General features: G+C 36.9%; 1 protein-coding gene across 1 annotated transcript in view; it reads left to right on the top strand.

Moving 5' to 3' along the window:
* The first annotated feature begins 1,288 nt into the window (after window positions 1-1,288).
* Window positions 1,289-20,073, top strand: part of LOC105391857 (innexin inx1) — a 30,855-nt gene continuing 12,070 nt past the window's right edge. The window contains exons 1-4 of the mRNA XM_038107964.2: window positions 1,289-1,548; window positions 13,748-14,140; window positions 16,046-16,153; window positions 18,771-18,926. Coding sequence (XP_037963892.1) covers window positions 13,892-14,140; window positions 16,046-16,153; window positions 18,771-18,926 — 513 coding nt within the window. The 5' untranslated portion in view covers window positions 1,289-1,548; window positions 13,748-13,891. The remainder of the gene's footprint in view (window positions 1,549-13,747; window positions 14,141-16,045; window positions 16,154-18,770; window positions 18,927-20,073) is intronic.

The raw sequence follows: 20,073 nt of genomic DNA, 5'->3' as shown, positions 1-20,073 counted from the left end.
TTTCCTACGACTATCGGAAATTCGAAAAAATGTATTGGCTTTGCAAATTTTTTTAACTCAAAGAACAAAAGTTGGTCAAAATTATTTCCGGAGTCCTAGCCCTTATGTCCTTTCGGTTTATTATACCTATAAACTTTAAAACACTCGCGAGCAACGAAAAAGTTCTAGAGACGTGGCATCAAATTACTTCTAAACAAAAAACACAAAGTAGTTAACTAATTAACAATGAAGTACTTAACCAATGTTTTTTTTATTGGGATATTGAATCGTACTGATATTGATAAACGTGACAGTTTGTAAGTATAACACCGAGCAATTTCGTTGTACTAGTGTAAAGGATTCCTAAGCGCGCGTCCCGCAGCATTCGCCTCCGATTCTTGGAATTTCGGTTACTAGCGGCCTGACTGGTTCTCCGACGGCCACCTCGACGTTGCACGCACACCGACACAGCACCGCCTGAGACAGCAAACTTGCATACAGACCGTCCAAGATAGCTCTTCTGCCTAAAAAACACTTAATTCCTCAAACATAGGGCCTGTGTTTCCTTGTCTGACCAGTCACTCATAAGTTTGTGGGCGAGTCGGGCGAGTGAGATCAATTTATTACAATATGAGTTAAGAGTCTTGTACACTTATGTAAGTAGATAGGTAGGTAGGTAACTACTTATTTTTAAAATTGTTAAATGTTGATAAAGATATAAGTGGTATAACTGATAGTAGTCAGTGATAGTTAATTGATAATATAAATTAAGCAAATAGATAAAATATTATTTTAGTCAGTCAGGTGCTATAGTATGTATTAGACAAAGGAATTAACTAGGTAAGGTATCCTTAAATCTTACCTAGCTATGTGTAAGTACTCACATTCCTAGTGTGGGTAAGTACTTGAAACTTGTGGACAAACCTCACCTATATAAACTATTGGGTAGAAAAATTGAAATTAAGATCGAAATAAATTAAGACCATGATTCTGTAAATCATACCTTCATAATGCAGTAATCAAATAAAAAAGTTATATCTAATCATAAAAAAAAACTTAAGTATTTTAATTTCTGGCAACATTTTAAAAGATGGCGTCTTCTTAACACAGAATAGAAATAATACTCTGTGCCAATGTCATCTGTCAAGCGGTAAGCGCGCTTTCCGGTAAAGTTAGAAGTGAGATAACACTAGCTGTCTCTTTTATACCAAAGGTTTATCTCTATTCGTATTTCATTCCAACAAATGCTTGCATCTCTCTCTAAATAGGCGGCTGAAGACGCGGGTTCCTCGCTTGACGTAAAATAAAAATGTAATTTTATTCTGTGATAGACTTTACAGCAAGCGAGAGCTTGTGTTTCGTGGTTTCTGTGTTTATGTGTCAATTTTAGTTGGTCAACAATCGGAATATTTGTGAAAATTTTACATTGTGAATGTATTTTGTGTGTGAACAATGCCCTAGAAAAATATCGTCTCTTTTTACATTTTTTAAGACATTGAATATTGTGTTCCTCTCGGAAATTGGTTACAAACAAATGATCTGACGAAATGTTTCGTCAATAATACTTTGGTAAGTTCATTCTATTTATTTATCCTCATAAACAGCTTCTATAATTGATTTAACAAATCTAACCACATCATATTTTTCTTACTGCTTTGATTGTCAACTTGTGCAAAGTGCATACTTTACCATTTAATAATTTAGTAACAGGTAGGTAGATGAAGGTTTCTAGCTCTATGATGTCATTAATCAGTCAGAGGGTCATTTTGATGTCTTATTTTCTTCCATAACTTAACTGAGATTTAAGCAATTTTTTGGCTAAACGGCCCAGCATAATCAAATCCTAGAACATACCTACAAGGCTACAACTTTTGCTTGGGAATCCCTATTGGGCAGAAGTATTCTCCCTATGAGTAGTCCACAATTGCCTTTACAGGCCAGGCCATGTCTAGTCAATCATTGAATCATGATAAAAAGTAGGATAGATCCTACTCAGTGAATAATTTCAGTGAGCTCAACTTAATTCATACTTGAGTAGATTTACTGAAATCCTTACTAATATTATAAATGCGAAAGTAACTGTGTCTGTCTGTCTATCTGTCTGTCTCTCTGTTACTCTTTCACACCAAAACTACTGAATGGATTTAGATGAAATTTGGTATACATACTAATATGGTCTAGACCCTGAGAAAGAACCAAAGACTACTTTTTATCCCGGAATTCCCATGGGAAAACTTTTTAAGGTGAAGCTCGCGGGCAATAGCTAGTGAAAAATAAACTTACAATTTCTAAGTGGGATTTTTAGATAGAAAAGTTGCCACATATTTGTTAAAGGCAACATAGGTTGCCAGGAGGTCTTGCTTGGCTTATAGAGACTCAGTTTAGAATTAACCTGGTAGCACACTAATGAATGATAATTTTACTTCCTCCATGTAATTTTTACAAAGAAAAAGAAAGAGAAATAGAATAAGAATAACATTTATTCAGAAAACCATAGGTCATATTTTAACAATAGGTCAATTCTTATTGCTAAAGATAGGTGAAATACTGCTCTGAACTAAAATATAACAGTTTAATAACAGTTTTCCTGTGTTATCAAAGATCCCTGTCAAACAAATAAAGGGTGTATTCAGTTTGCACTGTGTATCTGTTTGTCCAATATCACTAATTCACATTGACTGATTTGAATCTTAACTGTTGTTAACTTATGTACAGCGGCATGCATATAAACCTGACCACTCTTAGAGTGACACTGCTATAGAGAGGGGTCTGGTATCTTTGCAGCCCACTGTACACTTAAATGTTGTCCTAATTGTCTTAACTTAATCTAGGTTCAATTATTATTGATGGTATCATTTTGTTTCACCATATATTGTGTATACATGCTTACATGAGTGTGTATTTGATATTCAATATATGCAACATAATATACCTAAAAAGCAGTATAGTACATATTCGGCTCGACAATTCTTAGAAATCATTGAATTAAGAAAGTTACATAGGTAAGCTTTTTTATTTTTACTTAAAACCAGAACAGTTTTTTTTCTGCACTATTCATAAGGAAGTAATGTTATAAAGTTATTCAGTAGGTGAATGAAATAATTAATCTGTTAGATTAAAATCTGCAAGGCAAAATTATTATGGGTTAAATTGAAAATATTTAAATTAGCCAAGACATAACACACTACATAGAATACGAGTATTTTTTATGATAGAAAAGACGCACTTATTAACATCAACCACAAATTGATGTTGATGAAATACCAATCGAAATTGACATTTATTGGATGAATTGTTGCTGATGATGTAGTTCTGTACCTGCTGCCATACATATACCTACTCATATAAGAATTGTAATGAGGACGAAATCAGCATTATTTCGAACTTGGCATTCTATCAAGGTCCGACAGATGGCTGCAACGACTTAAAAATAAAACTTTAAATATTAATAAACGCATTGTGTATGCATAGAATCATTTCTTCCTTGGCTTCGCGACACAATCTTCTGACGCAGTTGAGTTCTAATCTGTAATTTGGTAAGATTGAGTCCTGCAATCAAATGCCCAAAATGTGTACCGGTCTTGGTATAATTTGTTGCATCCGCGGAGCACGCAGCATCTAATCGCCCCCTTACGAAGAGGGGTCACTCTACAAACGAGAATGGTCATGCAATCGGCATACTTTATACAACGGGATACATTCGTGGTTAGCGCTGCAGTTTAGTTTTTCCTAAACTTAGAGAGTGACCCCCCTTAGCCGGAGGCGGGACGGCGTATGATTTATTACCACGAAGTTGCCTCGTGGGCTGCGTCTGCGCAAGTCCCGCCGAATTGTACGACGGTCAGTGTCTTTTGGCCGGTAGATAGACGGAGTTTAATTTCAAGGGCGTTTTTTGTGTTGGTTTATCGAAGATATATATGATATTTGATGATCATCGACAATGACTTTGATTGTGCTTCTACGTATAGACGTAGTGGTAGCCTTATACAAGCATTAAATAATTTGACCTCTTTTTTTAACACAAACTACTCATTTAATGTTTAAAAAGTCTCCTTTGCTAGGCACGCCATTTCTTTAATTGCGACATTAAAACAATTCCATCGTCATTTGTCGTCTAACTGTAAGGAAAATTTCCCTTATTAAAACTCGTTCGCCTATTAAACCATTACGGTGATGTTTCACAAGATTATACTCGGTTCAAGTCGTAAATAGATTGTGTCGTGTCATACCATCACTAATTACTCAGGTTTCATTTCGAAGTTAACTTTAATTAAGCAGCTAACACGTAAGAATGTCGTGCGCGAAAGTCCTTTGACTTTAAACAATAATTTTACTTATTATTTCCCTAATAAATAAACTTTTCTTGGCCCTAACAAGTGCCAAGTCTGTTGTAACATTAGCTTTGTGAGACTAGAGCGCTAATTACATCGGCTTTGCTTGTGTCCATTGATGATAATACCTAGATCACAAATGTCTCAACAGTAGCTCAGTAGTAGTTAATAAGTAGGGTGACCCTTAAGTGTAAATCACACCCATGAATAAATGCCCCACTGCACCTCGCCTGCACCAGACGCTCGCCTTGACCGCGCAAACCAGTTCTCAACCAGATCCTGGCGACATTGCATCATGTGACGTAAGGTCAGAGTGACACCTATTATTTTGCGGTTCGTAGTTGGATGGTTGGCAACACTGGAATAGATCAGTTGGTAGATGACCGATGCTGAAGCCCAGGGGGTAGGGTAGCAGCTTCTAGAGCTAGGGATTGCTGCTTCGAATCCAGCCCATGTCAAAGCCGGTGCCAACTAAGATACAATGCAAGTAAAAAGTCCTGACAGTAAAGAGTGCGATTTTGCAAATACTTTTGCAAATGATTTTTTACCGATTTTGTACTTAAATAAATTAATATAAACGAACATTTAGTTAGAAATTTAGAATCCACTTCCGTTTTCAGGACTTTATAGTTGCACTCTAATAATAGTAGTAGTAGCCCCCAGATTCAATCGATTTGCATTAAAATATAAGTAATTAAATTACACACGGAAACATAGCAGAAACTCATAACTGTGTACTTAACTTTTTATCGTCCATGTTTGGGTAACTAAACAAGTAATTAGGTAGATTGTAAAGTAAATAAAATAACACAAAAAACGGAATATATTTTGCGTCATTATTTACAAATTATGTTCACAATTTTGTTCAAAGGTCACGACGATTATTTCAAGTTATTCGGTTGTAGATGTATTTAATATTATAAGCACTATCAGGGTGTCCACTTTCTGGAAAGTCAGGGATAGTCAGGGAAAAGTCAGGGAAGCTCAAGGTGGTCAGGGAAAGTCAGTGAAATTGATGAGCAATCTGGAAAGTCAGGGAAAAATGACTAGTAAAGCATTTTATTTAGCAAAATTGTAGTTCTTTCCTTTACTAGTTATAATTTTCCTTCTATTTTATACGTAAAATACATAATTAATAAAATAAAATCTCGTAAGCCAGATTCAGGACTCAGTTCATAGTTTGTTAAATAGTAAAATTATGTCCCCTTCATTCAATTTCTTTCAAAAGAGTGTGCTTCACTCAGCTTGCACTTCTAAACAACTTTTGTTTTAAGACTTTTAGAAGTTCGGGATGCAAAATAAGTGCAGCGGGAGCGCATACAGAAGCGCTGCCTCCACTCGCCACCTAATCAAAATTTTTAAGGAGTCGCGCCCATACGAAAATATTTAATTTCGGTTTTGTTTTAACTAAATATAATACGGTATTTAAAAAGCTACACACGCTTTATTTGAGTAAAATCGGTTTTGGAGGCCCTTAGATTAGGTACTGTACGATATACTACCTGCCACTAGTACAAGTTTTATTCAAAAAATTAAAGAGTTCATTTTATCTAACTGATTCCAACATTACATTTTCAAAAAAATTTAAGCGGAAGCGTATTTTTAAAGCGTCCTGACTCCTGTACTAATCCTACCATCAATAAGAGTGCTGTAAATTGTTCTAACTAACGTCTTTTGAAATAATAACCAATGGATCCCGCTTGGGTTTCCAAAATTTGGATGACTTTCTTCAAAAGTAAAATGTCATTTTGAAAACCCAAAAACATATATTAATAAATTTTGCAAATATAAAAAAGAATTACACATTATGGCAAAATAAACGTATTTAAACTTTGTTGTACAAAAAAATCAAGTAGGTACTTATGTACTTATTTAAACTTAACCTTTCCTATGCTGAATCACACAACATTCTAAAGGTTAATTATCATTGCTTTCTATACAAAATGTTGCAATAGTGGTGTACATAGCCGAAATGGGGTCTATTCTATTCTATTCTTTTTTTCTACGAGTTTTTGAAATTTGCGAATATTTACAATAAAATATTTACACCAAAGGAAATAATACAAAAAACAACTTATAAACTAAAAAAAAAACAGTTAAAAAAGGCGGCCTTATTGCTTAAAGCAATCTCTACCAGACAACCATTGGATGGAAGATTGTTATTTATTTTGTTTCTCAATATTAAAACTTCACATGGCCAACAAAGTTTGTGGATAAGCATTTTTCTTTTTCAGGAATTTTATGTTGCTCAAAATTACCTGCCCGAGTCATTCTCTTTGGCCTTAATATACACTTATTACAGCCCCTTGTATAAATATTTATGCAGTCAATGTTTTTTAATAAGTCTGAAGCAAATGAACGAAAAACTTTCAAACCAAGCTTTTGTTTATTTTGATCTCTGGTCAGGGAAATTTTCTGAAATGGTCAGGGAAAGTCAGGGAAAAGTCAGGGAATTTTTTTGAGAATTTTGAGTGGACACCCTGACTATATTTTAAAATGTCAATGAAGGCCATATGGTGCAGTTTTTATCACTCTAGGCTAGTGCCGAAGGTTCCGGGTTTGATGTGGCCGAAAGCTCGCCTCAGGTCCTAGACCTACAACTAAATCAACCCTCGGTAAACTATAATCGTAATGTACACCAGCTAACTTTAAAGGTGTAACCCGTGTATGTAATGTGATAATGTGTTACGCAGATAAAGATCTTTCTATCTGTGCGTTTTTAAATGTAGTATGGTCAATAGGATTTAAACAAAAACGCACTAACTGGCTGATCCGATGACCTCCTTTTGCCAGATAAGGATGTGAGTCTTACCTACGCTACGTGGGCATTTGATGTCAGGTCATCAGGTCAACTAGGTTTGCGATTATGACGGGCTAGTTTTTGTTCAGTTTCGATAAAAGTTAACGTAAATCATTTTAAAGCTAACCTAAGCTAATTAGTACCTATGTCAAACCGAAACCGATAATTTTTATTTATTTAAACTGGAACACCAGCAGCTTAAAGATAATAATACGATATGATATGTTAAAACGATGGGGTTCATATTTCCCGATGTGGGAATCATAATGTTTCCTCGGAATAAGTTCAGACGTATTTTAACCTAGTCTAAGTTTTAGGATATCCGATAAATCAGGTTTTAGAACATAAGTAAATGACGTGGCTTTTGCCATAATAATATGCATGTTAACAATATGACTTAGGGCTTGTTTCACAATGTCTGGTTAGTGGCTACCTGTGAGATAAAATGCATGCTGTCAGGCTGTCACTCTCTGTTATTATTTTTTTGACAGTGACAGCATGTATTTTATCTCACAAGTAGCCACTAACCAGACATTGTGAAACAGGGCCTTAATATCGTAACTATTAATATATACTTCTATAATAGTTCTATCAGCCATACCAGATGCATTGCTCATAGTTCATAATTCATTATGTATGTTTGGTTCCTGCATAATACTAAACTGATATTAATTATTTAGAGTGACTCAAGTATTTGTCATCAAAGTTGTAGAGTATAAGACCATAAATTAAGCTTTGAGGCTGTAGGGCCTGTAGGTTGGTACATTATCTTGTAAGATAAATTAAAGAAAGCACTTAAACTCCATCCATTTCATTATGATATAGTTCCATCGCAATGCCTCATAATAACACGCTTCAAATCAACCTCAAGCCATTATTTATAACTACTTAGTCTAATGACACTGATAAGCGCCGACAGTTGAGTTATGTTATGAAATATTATAAACAACGACTTGGCTGAATCTGTCCCGACAGTTACAACAATAGTAGGACAACATACAAGTAAGGTGCAACTTGTTGCGGACGACATAAGGTTGCAGTTGCAGCAGACGAAATGCCGCAACGTTACTGAAGGAAGGTATCATGAGGAAACTAAGATTTACCAAACCCAATCTTGATGTGTGAACCGACCGACTCGCAGTGGACGAGAGTGCTGGAAAATAATTTGGGTAAAAATAGAAAAAGAGTTTCGACCTTGGTGATATGCACAAAGGTTCCTTCCTTCGAGAGAGCAAGGTGCAGGCACTAGCACCCCGCAGAGAATAGAATAGAATATAAAGTCACTACAGTATGTATTTCTATGGACATTTCTCCGAGAAACATTATGGCTCGTCAAAATGAATATTATAAAATTAAAGGTGACGTTGCGGCACGTCGTCTGAAGCTACGTCCTCTCTCCCGCGCCGCGGCCAATTGGCACCTTTATAAAATATAATAAACAAGGCGGCTGAAACGATTTTGTTCCGACATCGACAGTCACAATAGTAGGCCACACAAGTGTTTAGATTTAAGCGTGCAACGTAAACAAAACAGTATTGTTTACTATGCGAATATAAATAGATCGATAGTTTTTGAATTGTCGAATGATAGATCATAATCAAAACACAACGTTACTAACGGACTTCTATTGTTTTGAGTATGCGTTATTTAAAATAGTTCTATTGTTTTAAGTTCGAGTGTGTTATTAATTTGATCAAGTATGCTATAATTACAACATTTATAACTGTTTAAGCTTTGTTTAAGACTAATATTTTTGTATCAATCAACAAGCGGTAAGACGAGTTATGATATTCTGTGCCTGTTTTCTTCTAATTTTAAACATGAATGAATAATATTGACAAAAAAACCGATTTAATGAACAACTACACTGACGGGCAATGAAAAAGTTCCATTAAGAAAATCACCAAATAACTCCTAAATGAAAAAAAACTTACTTAATGACTCCTTCTGCAATAATAAAGTACATAGAACGGTGCATCAGAATATTACCAATTAAAAACGTAAATATTTTGTTCAAATTTTGCATTAAATTTTTAAACAAATTGGGGCCATTTGGTGTCTGCATTTTGTAAGTGGAACTGTTTCTTTGCACGTGAGTGTATTATTAAACTATTACTATAAGTACATATATTAAACTATCCAAACATTTGAGTTTCGATAAAAGCTCGGGCATTTAAAATTATGTAACTATTGCCGAGTTGCAGAAAGGGACTTTAAGCTAATGTGGACATTAAATCTATGTCTGTCTCTTTCTGTCCGTATACTGTCAAAGCAAGGCAACAATACATTTAATGCCGACATTAACTTAAAGATCCTTTCTGCAACTCAGTGTAAAACAGATAGTAATAAATGGTCGTTCATATCAAGTGGCACATTTCGCGCATGAAATTCCAGCCTCTATTATGCAGCTCATTGGCCAGTGATTGCTGTCAATTGAGGGTGACACCGGGAATCGACCAATTGGGGCGCTCGCCGCGTCACAATGGGCAATGGAACGAGACCCGCTGCATAGGCACTCAATTGGGTCTACACACTGCTGCATCATCCTAATCCTGACTAATATTATAAATGCAAAAGTAACTGTGCCTGTCTGTCTGTCTGTTACTTTTTCATGCCAAAACTACTGAACGGATTTGAATGAAATTTGGTATGTATATGTCGCAGGCATCTGGTTTAATCTCCTGTTTGATTGAACCGCTAGCCCGTTCATTGGATGACGCTATTCAGTTGTATGACTAGGCCGAACGTTGATTGTACAAGCGTCACAAAACGTCCAACTAGTTAGCGGACTTAAAATCAGTCAGGTGGTGAATAAAACAAATATGGCGTCTAACAGCGAACAGCTGACACACTAAAAAGCACTTATATTGATATTTTTTGCAAATAAATTAGCTTTAAAGTGCGTTATTTATGTTAAAATGGTGTGACAACATGGATTTACCTATTATTACACCGCCGGCGGATAGTTTCAAAGAAAAAAATGTGCTGAAACTGGATAATTATGAACAACAATATCAAGGTACGTTTATTGTTATTGTTTAGTTAATTTGTGAGATGAGAGCTTTGTAACATAGTCTTTTTGTTGACTCTTGTCTGGTCATGTTCATCCTAATCAGACATTACAAAGTTGCTATACTTACCATATCCCATTTAACGACTTCGCTGAATAACGTTCAGTCAAGACGTTGGACGTTACAGTCAACCACTTGACGAGTTGTTCTTTAGTCATTCAACTGAGTAGCGTCATCCAATGAACGGGCTAGCGGTTCAATCAAACAGGAGATTAAACCAGATGCCTGGGACATATACATATGGTCTATACCCTGAGAAAAAACATAGGCTACTTTTATCCCGGAATTCACACGGGAAAACTTTTTAAGGCGAAGCTAAGCTCGCGGGAACAGCTAGTACATAATATATTGGTTAATATCCCGACTTTCAACCATGATTAGTCTGATTACACATACCGAGTAGAGTGGCCGAGACAGTATCCTCTGCCGAGCACTCGTTCATTTGATAGCCGTTCATTGGTCGAGGGTCGGCCGAGGATACTGTCTCACCACTCTACTCGGTAGGTGTAACCAGGGTATTAGAGCAAGTTTTCCTATACCTACTGAAAATTGCTACTGCCAACGGGAAGGTCACCAACCTGTATAAATGTTCCTAAAATAAATACCCAAATTCGGTATAGCTCTTCCGTGTTCATAGCCTTTTCAGATCGCGCCTTCAGCTATGACTCCTATGACACGCTATCTACAGGAGCGATTGACCCCACAGACCGAGCACTTTAAATGAATGCCACAAGAGTATCCATTACTCATTACAAATTGCCGGTAATAATTGCCATTTGACCCCGCAGGTCGCTGGCACATGTCCCCGCCAGTCTCATTGTTCTCAACTGCATTAATTACATTCGCAACCTTAGATTAACAATATGTAGACTAGATGGATTGTCAGTGTGAAGGAAACGTCTCGATTAATAACACCACAATTCCACCATTGAGCTCTTATTTTGAATTAGTTCGGTTAGAAGATTTGTGACTTTATTCATTGGTACAATGTTTGTCATTAGGTTGAACTTCAAACAGTTTCACAGTAAACCAAAATGTTTATTATGTGACACGCCATTATGTTCGTCTATTGTTAATCTAAGTTTGCAACTGGAACTGTTCTGCATGCGTCAGGCACAGGGTTGTCGGGTGAAAGAGTTTATCTTGATAGTTACTGTTGTGGAACATGCACTGCACAGCTTGGGTAGCGTTGGTTGTGGCTAGTTATTATTCTGTGGTTGTGGTTACTATTTAGAATCCTGACCTCCAAGATGTTTCCATACAGTATACACTGACACTGTATGTTAACAGCAATGCTATGAGGCCAGCCCCATACCTTTAGCATCGTCGCTCGCCTCAAACCTCTGTCAGATCCGTACAAGTAACTTCAGATTTGACAAGCGAGCGACGCTGATTTAGTGCCAATTTCACCATTCTCCGTTAGAGCATAACCAGGGAGTAATGGTTAACTTTTGACACATCTGTCATGAATTTTATATGGAGATGACGTTTAATTTATAAATCAATCCCTGTCGGTCAGATAACCGAGAATGGTGAAATTGGCATTAAGGATTGTTCATTTCTATGGTGGCCAGGATCGCACTAGGCCAGCGTGGTGGACTAGGCCTAAAACCCTTCCTTCATTGGACGGAGACACCCTTGTCCCGCAGTGGGGACGTAATGGGTCTGATGTAATGATCGGTGGTGGTATTGGCGATATCCTAGGAGAACGGCTGCGGAATAGTAAGAAATAATGACCTCGCTGTATTAATAGCAATGTGTGAACGGGTTCAATAAATCGCACTATAATTAACTTCCGATTAATGTCACTATTAGTTTAATATCAATTAGATTGTGGTCAGGTACCCGGTACTTCGAATTAGATTTAAGAACTGTAATTAGTAATTACATTTAGTAGACGGTTCCTAGTTTTTTATCGTGGGGGTTCGGGGTTTTACGTCATCAAGGACATGTCTGAATTTCTTATTCACACAATTTCTTTACATAGAATGGAATATTGTTATCAACTTTAGCGAAATACGGTCCGTGTTCGCAGACGTTCTATCATTTTCACAGCAACAGAGACAGAGCTACCGGACAGCATCGCTGCCCCTTTCTTTCTTGACAATAACTGTATATTTAGTGCACCGTGGCTAGTTATTTCGGTATTCCGGTACTTACTGCAATAGTTGAAGTTGTAGAGTGCTTATACTTAGGCGGTTCTTACACTGGTACGCGTCAAGCTGCATGTTGAGTGAATGCGTGTCTGATAGTTGCTTGTTAGTATCTCCGTTTGTATAGAAAACACGCACAGTCCAATGCTTCACACGCAACACAGAAAACGCATCTATGCGTCCATATCATACACACACTCACACCTTGTACTAATGTACTCCCTTGCGGGGTAGGCAGAGGTGCACTCCTGCACCCACTTTTCGCCAGTGTTATGTTAGTCCCAATATTACGTTAGGGGCGGGCCTATCAATCCACGCAAAACGCAGCGTGATGCGGGCAGTGTGAGAATCTCATTTATCACTGTCCTACCGAGGACTCTGATTGACTGAGGGAAAGGACATCTAGATGTATTTATAAGTAACGCAGTAGGCAGTGGTGCATTGCTGCACATTCCTCGTGCCTTGGTAGGTATAAATGTTTGTAAGTGTGATTGAGCCGAGAAAATATAAAGTGTACTTAAGTTATTTTCATAACAATTTATATTTAATGTTATTTTAATCCACCAACCGTTTATTTTATTAGATAGATAGATAGAATATTCTTTATTTGTACACATAAAAGAAACTTACAAAAACTTAAATACTAACAAATATGTACAAAAAATTATTATTGTTATTATTTGATAAGAATTAATCAATAGTGTGGTTTTTATACGATTTTACACAAATGAGAATTTATATTGGTCTCTGTACACATTATAAGTATAAACTGTTGAAATATATATCTTATTCGTATTAAATTTGATCCAGGCGAGATTGAATTCACCGGCTACCTACTCCTCTACCGTTGGGCAGATGCTTGATTAGTTAACATGGACCTCCTATAGCTCCAAAGATTGCGAATAACGATCAATACTGACGAAAATCTTATGTTGTCTGTACAGTGTACATACAATGTATTATATTCTGGCATTCTATTTTAGAGTATTTAGAGCAATCTCCAACACCTAGCGTCAGCCCGTTTGCACAGGTGCAACCCGTCTACTGCAAGCGATAATGGCCATTAGTGCATGCAAAGTTGTAACGCCGTGTTTGGCTTAACCTAATTTGTGACACGAGATAAGAGGTCATCGAACTTTGTAATGGATTTCTTCAGTATTTATTGTAAAATGTTATAGTGTTATGTTTACCTTTCGTTTTGTCTCCGTACTGTGTAGTATGCAGGTTACTCTGTGTAAATACTGTCGTGCAATCTGCACGTTGAATGAAACAAGATAGAGTCGAGGGCCGTGGCTCTCGCATCAAAGCCCCGAAACTAAATTTTTCGTCATGTCATGTGGAGTGACTCCCCAAAGCCTAGACCTTAGATATTTGAAAATTGCATCCAACTAACCGCCTTCTCTTTTGTTCCAGACGCAGATCAAATGGAATCTCGACAATAATCAAGCCTAAACATTCCCAGCGAATACACCCCAACTCAATTACCAAAAGACTGATTTTAGTAGCTAAGACAGTAGAAACGCACATTCCTTATGCCAATTTGACGGTACCTCCACCATGTTCAAGTTACTAGGAGGGCTGAGCGTGTACTTCAAGTACCAGGAGATAAGGACTGACAATGCAGTATTCCGTCTCCACAACATATTCACGACGGTGCTGCTGCTCATGTGCTCGATGATCATCACGGCGACGCAGTACGTGGGGCAGCCGATCCAGTGCATCGTGAGCGGGCTGCCAACGCACGTGGTGAATACATTCTGTTGGATCACGTCCACGTTTACGATGCCCGATGAGATCGCGAGGGAGGTGAGTTGGTGGACACTATACAATAGTAATACATATTGTACAATGTACATAGATGTAAATTTGCGAAAAAGTCCTTCTAGCAGAAATTTGACCACGGCGGCAAATCTCATTGAGGAGCCATCAGCTTGGGAATATAGTAGATACTAGCGTAGTAGATACTTGATCGAAGAGTCCTATATCCATTTTCCACGTCAGGTGGCCCAAAATAGCCAAATCAGGAAGGCTGTTTTTTTTCTATCGCTCATTTTATGACAGAAGTTGCTCTGTATATTGTACCAGGGTAACATAGCCTGCGACATCTTCGCTCATCCGTAACGTATCGTTGTGACGGTGGTTGCGTAACTGCGGTGTCATTTGCGATGTCTGCCATAAGGCACATCAAGTCACATGCACGGGGCAGGCAGGCACGTAACGTAACTGTCTATTTCCTTTCCTCGAGTATATTATGTGCGGACGTGAGGTAGTTCGCTAGCTTTGTGATAACTTTAAGTTACCAACTTTTATGTTAATATCCTAAATAACGTTAAACTCCCGACATTTAACATTAAAAGCCGCATAACATTTGAACTGCTGAACCGATTTCCATGAAACACTCGGGTTACGTTACCTAAGGCGACAAAAAACAAAACGAAAATCGGTTCAGTCGTTTGGTAGCTACGCTACGGCAGACAGATGCATAACCCTCCTCTTGCCGTCGTGGGTTAAAAAGCTTCATATGCATATTTGTCGAATACTGATAAATATTCATAGGCCGATGAAAGAGAAACTTATCGTGTGCGATTTTAGTGCGAAACAATTATGACGCGAATAAGACAATATTCGACCGAGTTCCTTTCCTGCACAAAGCTTTCATTGTTTTTATAAACTCACTCGCATCTCTCTTAGTGAAACTGAATGGACTAGAAATAAGTCTAGGCCGGCTGGAATCAGGCATTTGAATGAAACATGTGATCTAGATCTCTCTGAATTATTCTTGTTTCGAAGTGACCTACTGTTTTCGACATCTTATGGTTTAACCATCAAACTTCAGAATCTTTAAAACATAAAGATGTGGCAAATGCATAATGTATGTTTGTGCCATTACGAGTATGAAAGATACTGGGATTGTGAAACTCTCATATACCTACATATCCTATGATACGATTCTAAAATACAATAAATCAAGTATTTTTAAGAAGCTATGCTATAATAATTCACCTGTAAGACTTCTGCTAAATCAGCGTTGTAGCCTTTACATATTTGGGTATGAGCATAATATATGTATCTTAGTTCTGACATAATCTTATAGTATAAAGGTACCGTGCCCTATGCTTTATTACTAATCTGCTCATAATGCGAGAAGATAGAGCACGGAAGGAGGCAATTACCTCACTGCACCAGACGTAGCCATTAACAAGAATTATCAAACATGTGACTTCTGCACGAGTGGAGCCTGTTAGAGCCACCGAGCGTAGATTAAATATACGGACATGTTGTGTCACATACAAAAACCAACGAAAAAAAAACAAAAACTATTTTTTTTTTAGTTAAACCTAACGACAACCATTGTACCAATGAATAACGTCACAAAGCTTCTGTATAACCGAAGTATTTCTAAATAAGAGCTTAGTGGTAGAACTGCCATTCCATGTAGTTCGTATTAAAGTATCGTTGCCTTTGAGCGTTCGCATAGTGTATTCGTAATACGTGGATGCTCCAAGCATAATAAGTTGCGAAGAAAATCATAGTTACTATTAATTTCCAATCTCAGGGTTGCTCTAATTTCATTTTATTTCATATTCACATATTTTACATTCGTTGAATTTCATATTGACACATTTTACACTCATACAATATTAATGTTGACATGTTTTACACTCGTGAAAAATTTACATCGTCATGTTTTACACTCGTGTTATATTTCAGGTGGGCAGGGAGGTGGCTCACCCGGGCGTGTTCAACGAGTATGACAGCACGAGGGAGAAGAAATACCACACCTACTACCAGTGGGTGTGCTTCGTACTCTTCTTTCAAGTAAGTACTTATCTATCTTACTTCTTTTACTACGACTACCTACACTGTATTCATTCTTATTTAGCACAAAAGTTAAACAATCTTTGTGTGTCTTTTTAATCAAAATACTATTAAACAAATAAACAACAGCCAAAATAAACGGTTTAATTACGAAATCAATCATTTTTGCTTGTGAGTATTTAATTTGTCATTATGTTTTATTTTATAACTTAGTTTTTAAATTAATTCAAAATAAATAAAAAGACACTCCAAGGCTGCTCAAAATCTATGCCAAGTAATAAAAATACATTATACGATCTTGTTCGTAGATTTCTATTACACTTTATGTATGCATGGCATTGGCTTTCGCGGCATGATAGCCTTATCTAAGTTGAAAAATTACGTTGTTTTAAACAAGGATATCTACGGAGATAGACTCGTACATGCCGCGGCCTTTGGGAATCCTGAGACAAAAGAAATACATAGTTTATTTTTGCTATGACTTTAATCGAAGGACTGCAAGTTACGCAGTGGCACATTTGAATGTACCTTGACACCACAAATAGTTAACTATGACTTCACCGCTGTTTAAATAAACCAAACCCATATATGTTGCACACTTTTAATTTTGGGAATGGCTGTGTTTTATAGTAAACATTACAAAAAAGGTTGAATATAGTAATATGTAATAAAGTATGTTGTATACATGCAATATAAATATAATGTGGTAGCAAATGGTTATGTAGCATTTGCTTTATTCCCATAAGATAAGAATTGTATTGCATAAACTTATATTTTTTAAATAGTGCCAGCTGCAGCTGTTCAAACATCCGAGTCTCATACAATACGAGATTGTATTTAAATATATTATGCTCTGGTTCTCATAATTTTATTCAAATAGGTATAGATACTTTTTGCATCTTAAAATATACCTATCTAAGGTATATGTTATACCTTATTCAATCATTATATAAAGCTCTTTCTGAACCACTTTTGATTTGCATTATATGGAAATTATTGATTACTTACTATTTGAAGTTATGGTTTAAACATTACATAGATAAAATTTATGTACCTACTTAATTAAATATAGCTTAATTTCTATTAATAAATAGCTATAACTCGTTCACTTACCTTGTAACCTGTGCAATAAAGTACAACAATGGCGGCTACCGCACAGTTGACTTTTGACAAAACAATAGATGTTAAATTATGCGAAACAAGTTGTTTTAAGATGAATTTTAAATAGGAGACCTTCGTTTTCACATTACACTTGTGAAATTGCATGATTGTGACGCATCTCATCGGTAATTTGTATAGAAATTAAACTTTAAGCTTAAGTCCTTAAATGTTAATGCCGTGATTAGCTTAAAGTTCCTTTCTGCTCTGCGAAAGTATATTTTTGTATTCGTCATGTTTGGCACTCGTTCATTTTGTCTGAAATCTCAGCGTGTCAACAGTCACGTAGCTCAGATAACGGATTTTTTTCGGAACTTCCAGATTTGACGATGTAAGGAAAAGAACCTGAATATAATATCATAGTTTTCATTTAAAATACAACAGTTATGCAGGATATACAATACATACATAATAAGAATACTAGACTAGTGGTTTTTGCAACAAGTTTGTTTGATAACAGATTTTTGAAACTACTCAGTATAGCCACACTTTTTTTAAGCAACCAGCTGGTCCAGTACCATAACATCATTAACACACAGATGGAATGGAACCATTCACCAAAAAGGCCATAAACAAAGAGCTTACCGAAAGGAGGTTGACCGTCAGTCGCGGTGCGAATTAGGTCAGTTACCACGCGGTAACGGTGCTGGGAGGACGTGGATTGTGTTAATTGGCGACGCGGTAACAGGTGGTCATTGACAGCCAGACGTGACCTTAAGAATATGTTATATGCTCTACTTAGGCTCCGCTGTACAGCTGTACTCATATAAGCATGTATATTTTTCTATAGTATGTATAGGTATTATAGAAAGTTCACTAATATCATAAATTCATGCCCACATCTTCGTTAGTGTTTCGTTATTGTTGAATAAAAGTATTTGACAGGTAAGATAAGTATCTTTGACTGACCTAATACGAGTAAATAGGATTACGGCGTCGGCGCACCCTGCCGGTCAGAAACTGACTGCTAATATATCAGAGTAATCCTTTGACTAGTTGCAAATCCTGTTATTCTCACCGACACACTAACAAGAAGAAGAAGTTATATTAATTAAATTCAATCCATGTGCTAAATGAAATCACGTACTCACTTGGCACGATCAAAAACAATGATGTTGATAGTTTAATAGTTCTCTTTGATCGTCCGTCCGTTGTTTTGAATGTCTCGTTACGTCGGACTGTTACTGTAACATAACATTGAGCAGACCAGAACATTTTTAGATTACACTCCGTATAAGGAAAACAGATCTGTTAAAGCTTTAAGCAATAAAATTTTAATTACATTATTTGAAAAAGGACTGCAGTGCTACGTCCAGTTTTGACTTTTTTAATGGCATTCTTCCTGTACCTTGCTCATTCATAGTTAAGCCTACTTATTATTCTGTGGTTTAGCCTCAAAGTACTAGGAAACCATAGTTGCATAAGAAATACACTCGCTAACATCCATGTCCTCTTGCAGGCAATAATGTGCTATACACCCAAGTTCCTATGGGACGCCTTCGAGGGCGGCCTTCTTCGCACCATCGTGATGGGGCTGAATGTGGGAGCGTGTCATGTGGACGAGAGAGAGAAGAAGAAGGATGTCCTTATCGGATACCTCCTGCGGTACGCCAAGGTGAGTGACCTCTTGCGTTGTTCTGTTGCCCTGGTACTTGTAAACTTTTTGGCTAAGATGAATGTTTCGACAAAAACTACTCTGGATTTTTCTGACCTCCTGGTACTTATTATTTGAATCCGTAGTCATTCGAGATACACGTAAAAAAACTTGAGCTCTCTCTCATTATATCTAAATTAACGGCATTTTCGGTAACAACAAAAGGAACTTCACAACTACCCACCATTGGTATTATTATTTTCGAAGTCCGAATCTGGGCATTCATTCCACCATGCAATTCGAAGGGTATGCTGCTCACGCGATACGAGTCGATGCCCTGTCAAGGGGTCGCTCTCGCTTGCAAAAAACGAAGTCTCGGAGCGCTGCTGCGCTAACCACGACTTTATCACATTGCATTAAACCACCGATGGCATTAAAGCTTTCGCTAATTTCGTTAGTTGTTAAGATAGAGTAACCCTCCACGGCCGGCGGCGCACGTAATGACTCCTGCGCCCGCGCAGCGCTCTATAAGGTCTGGAAGAATCTAAGGTTCTTTAGTCATCTCCACACCACACTGGGTTGTTTCCTTGTTAGGATAGATCGTTGAACCGGGGGTTGTCATCAATTATGCTGAAAGCTAAAATTATTGTTATTAAGCTCAGCCGCATTGTAGCGTTACATGTATAATAATAATAGCATCTATGTTAAAAATATAATAAACTCTACACAAAGTACAACATTAAGCTAGATGCTTTTAGGGTTCACTTATATCGTAGTTGGTAGATGTATTCGGTATAAAAATCTGATATCGGTTATGTCACTGTCAATTATTTATTTTCTGCAATGTGATCCATATTTTTTGAATATTTAACACCCGTATGCATTACAAAACAGATAACAAGACTTGTTAACAGCAAGGTCAGAGTTCTTGCTATAAGCTGCTACTGTCATGTGAGCATAATTATAATTATTATCATTGTAACATATTATGTAATACTCTGATAATGTCTAAGATTCCCTCTTGTCCAGTGTTTTTTACGACAGACAGCCAAATTTTCTTACGATGAAAGGACTGATGTTAAATGTATTTTTATCGTGTCCAACATATTGACAGGACTTCAGTCTTCAGTCCACTTTCGACTTTCACAAAAAATGCATTCGGGAAAAC

This window comes from Plutella xylostella, chromosome 15 (assembly GCF_932276165.1).
Source record: "Plutella xylostella chromosome 15, ilPluXylo3.1, whole genome shotgun sequence".
NCBI classification, from domain to species: domain Eukaryota; kingdom Metazoa; phylum Arthropoda; class Insecta; order Lepidoptera; family Plutellidae; genus Plutella; species Plutella xylostella.
This window is presented reverse-complemented; position numbering and strand designations above follow the sequence as displayed.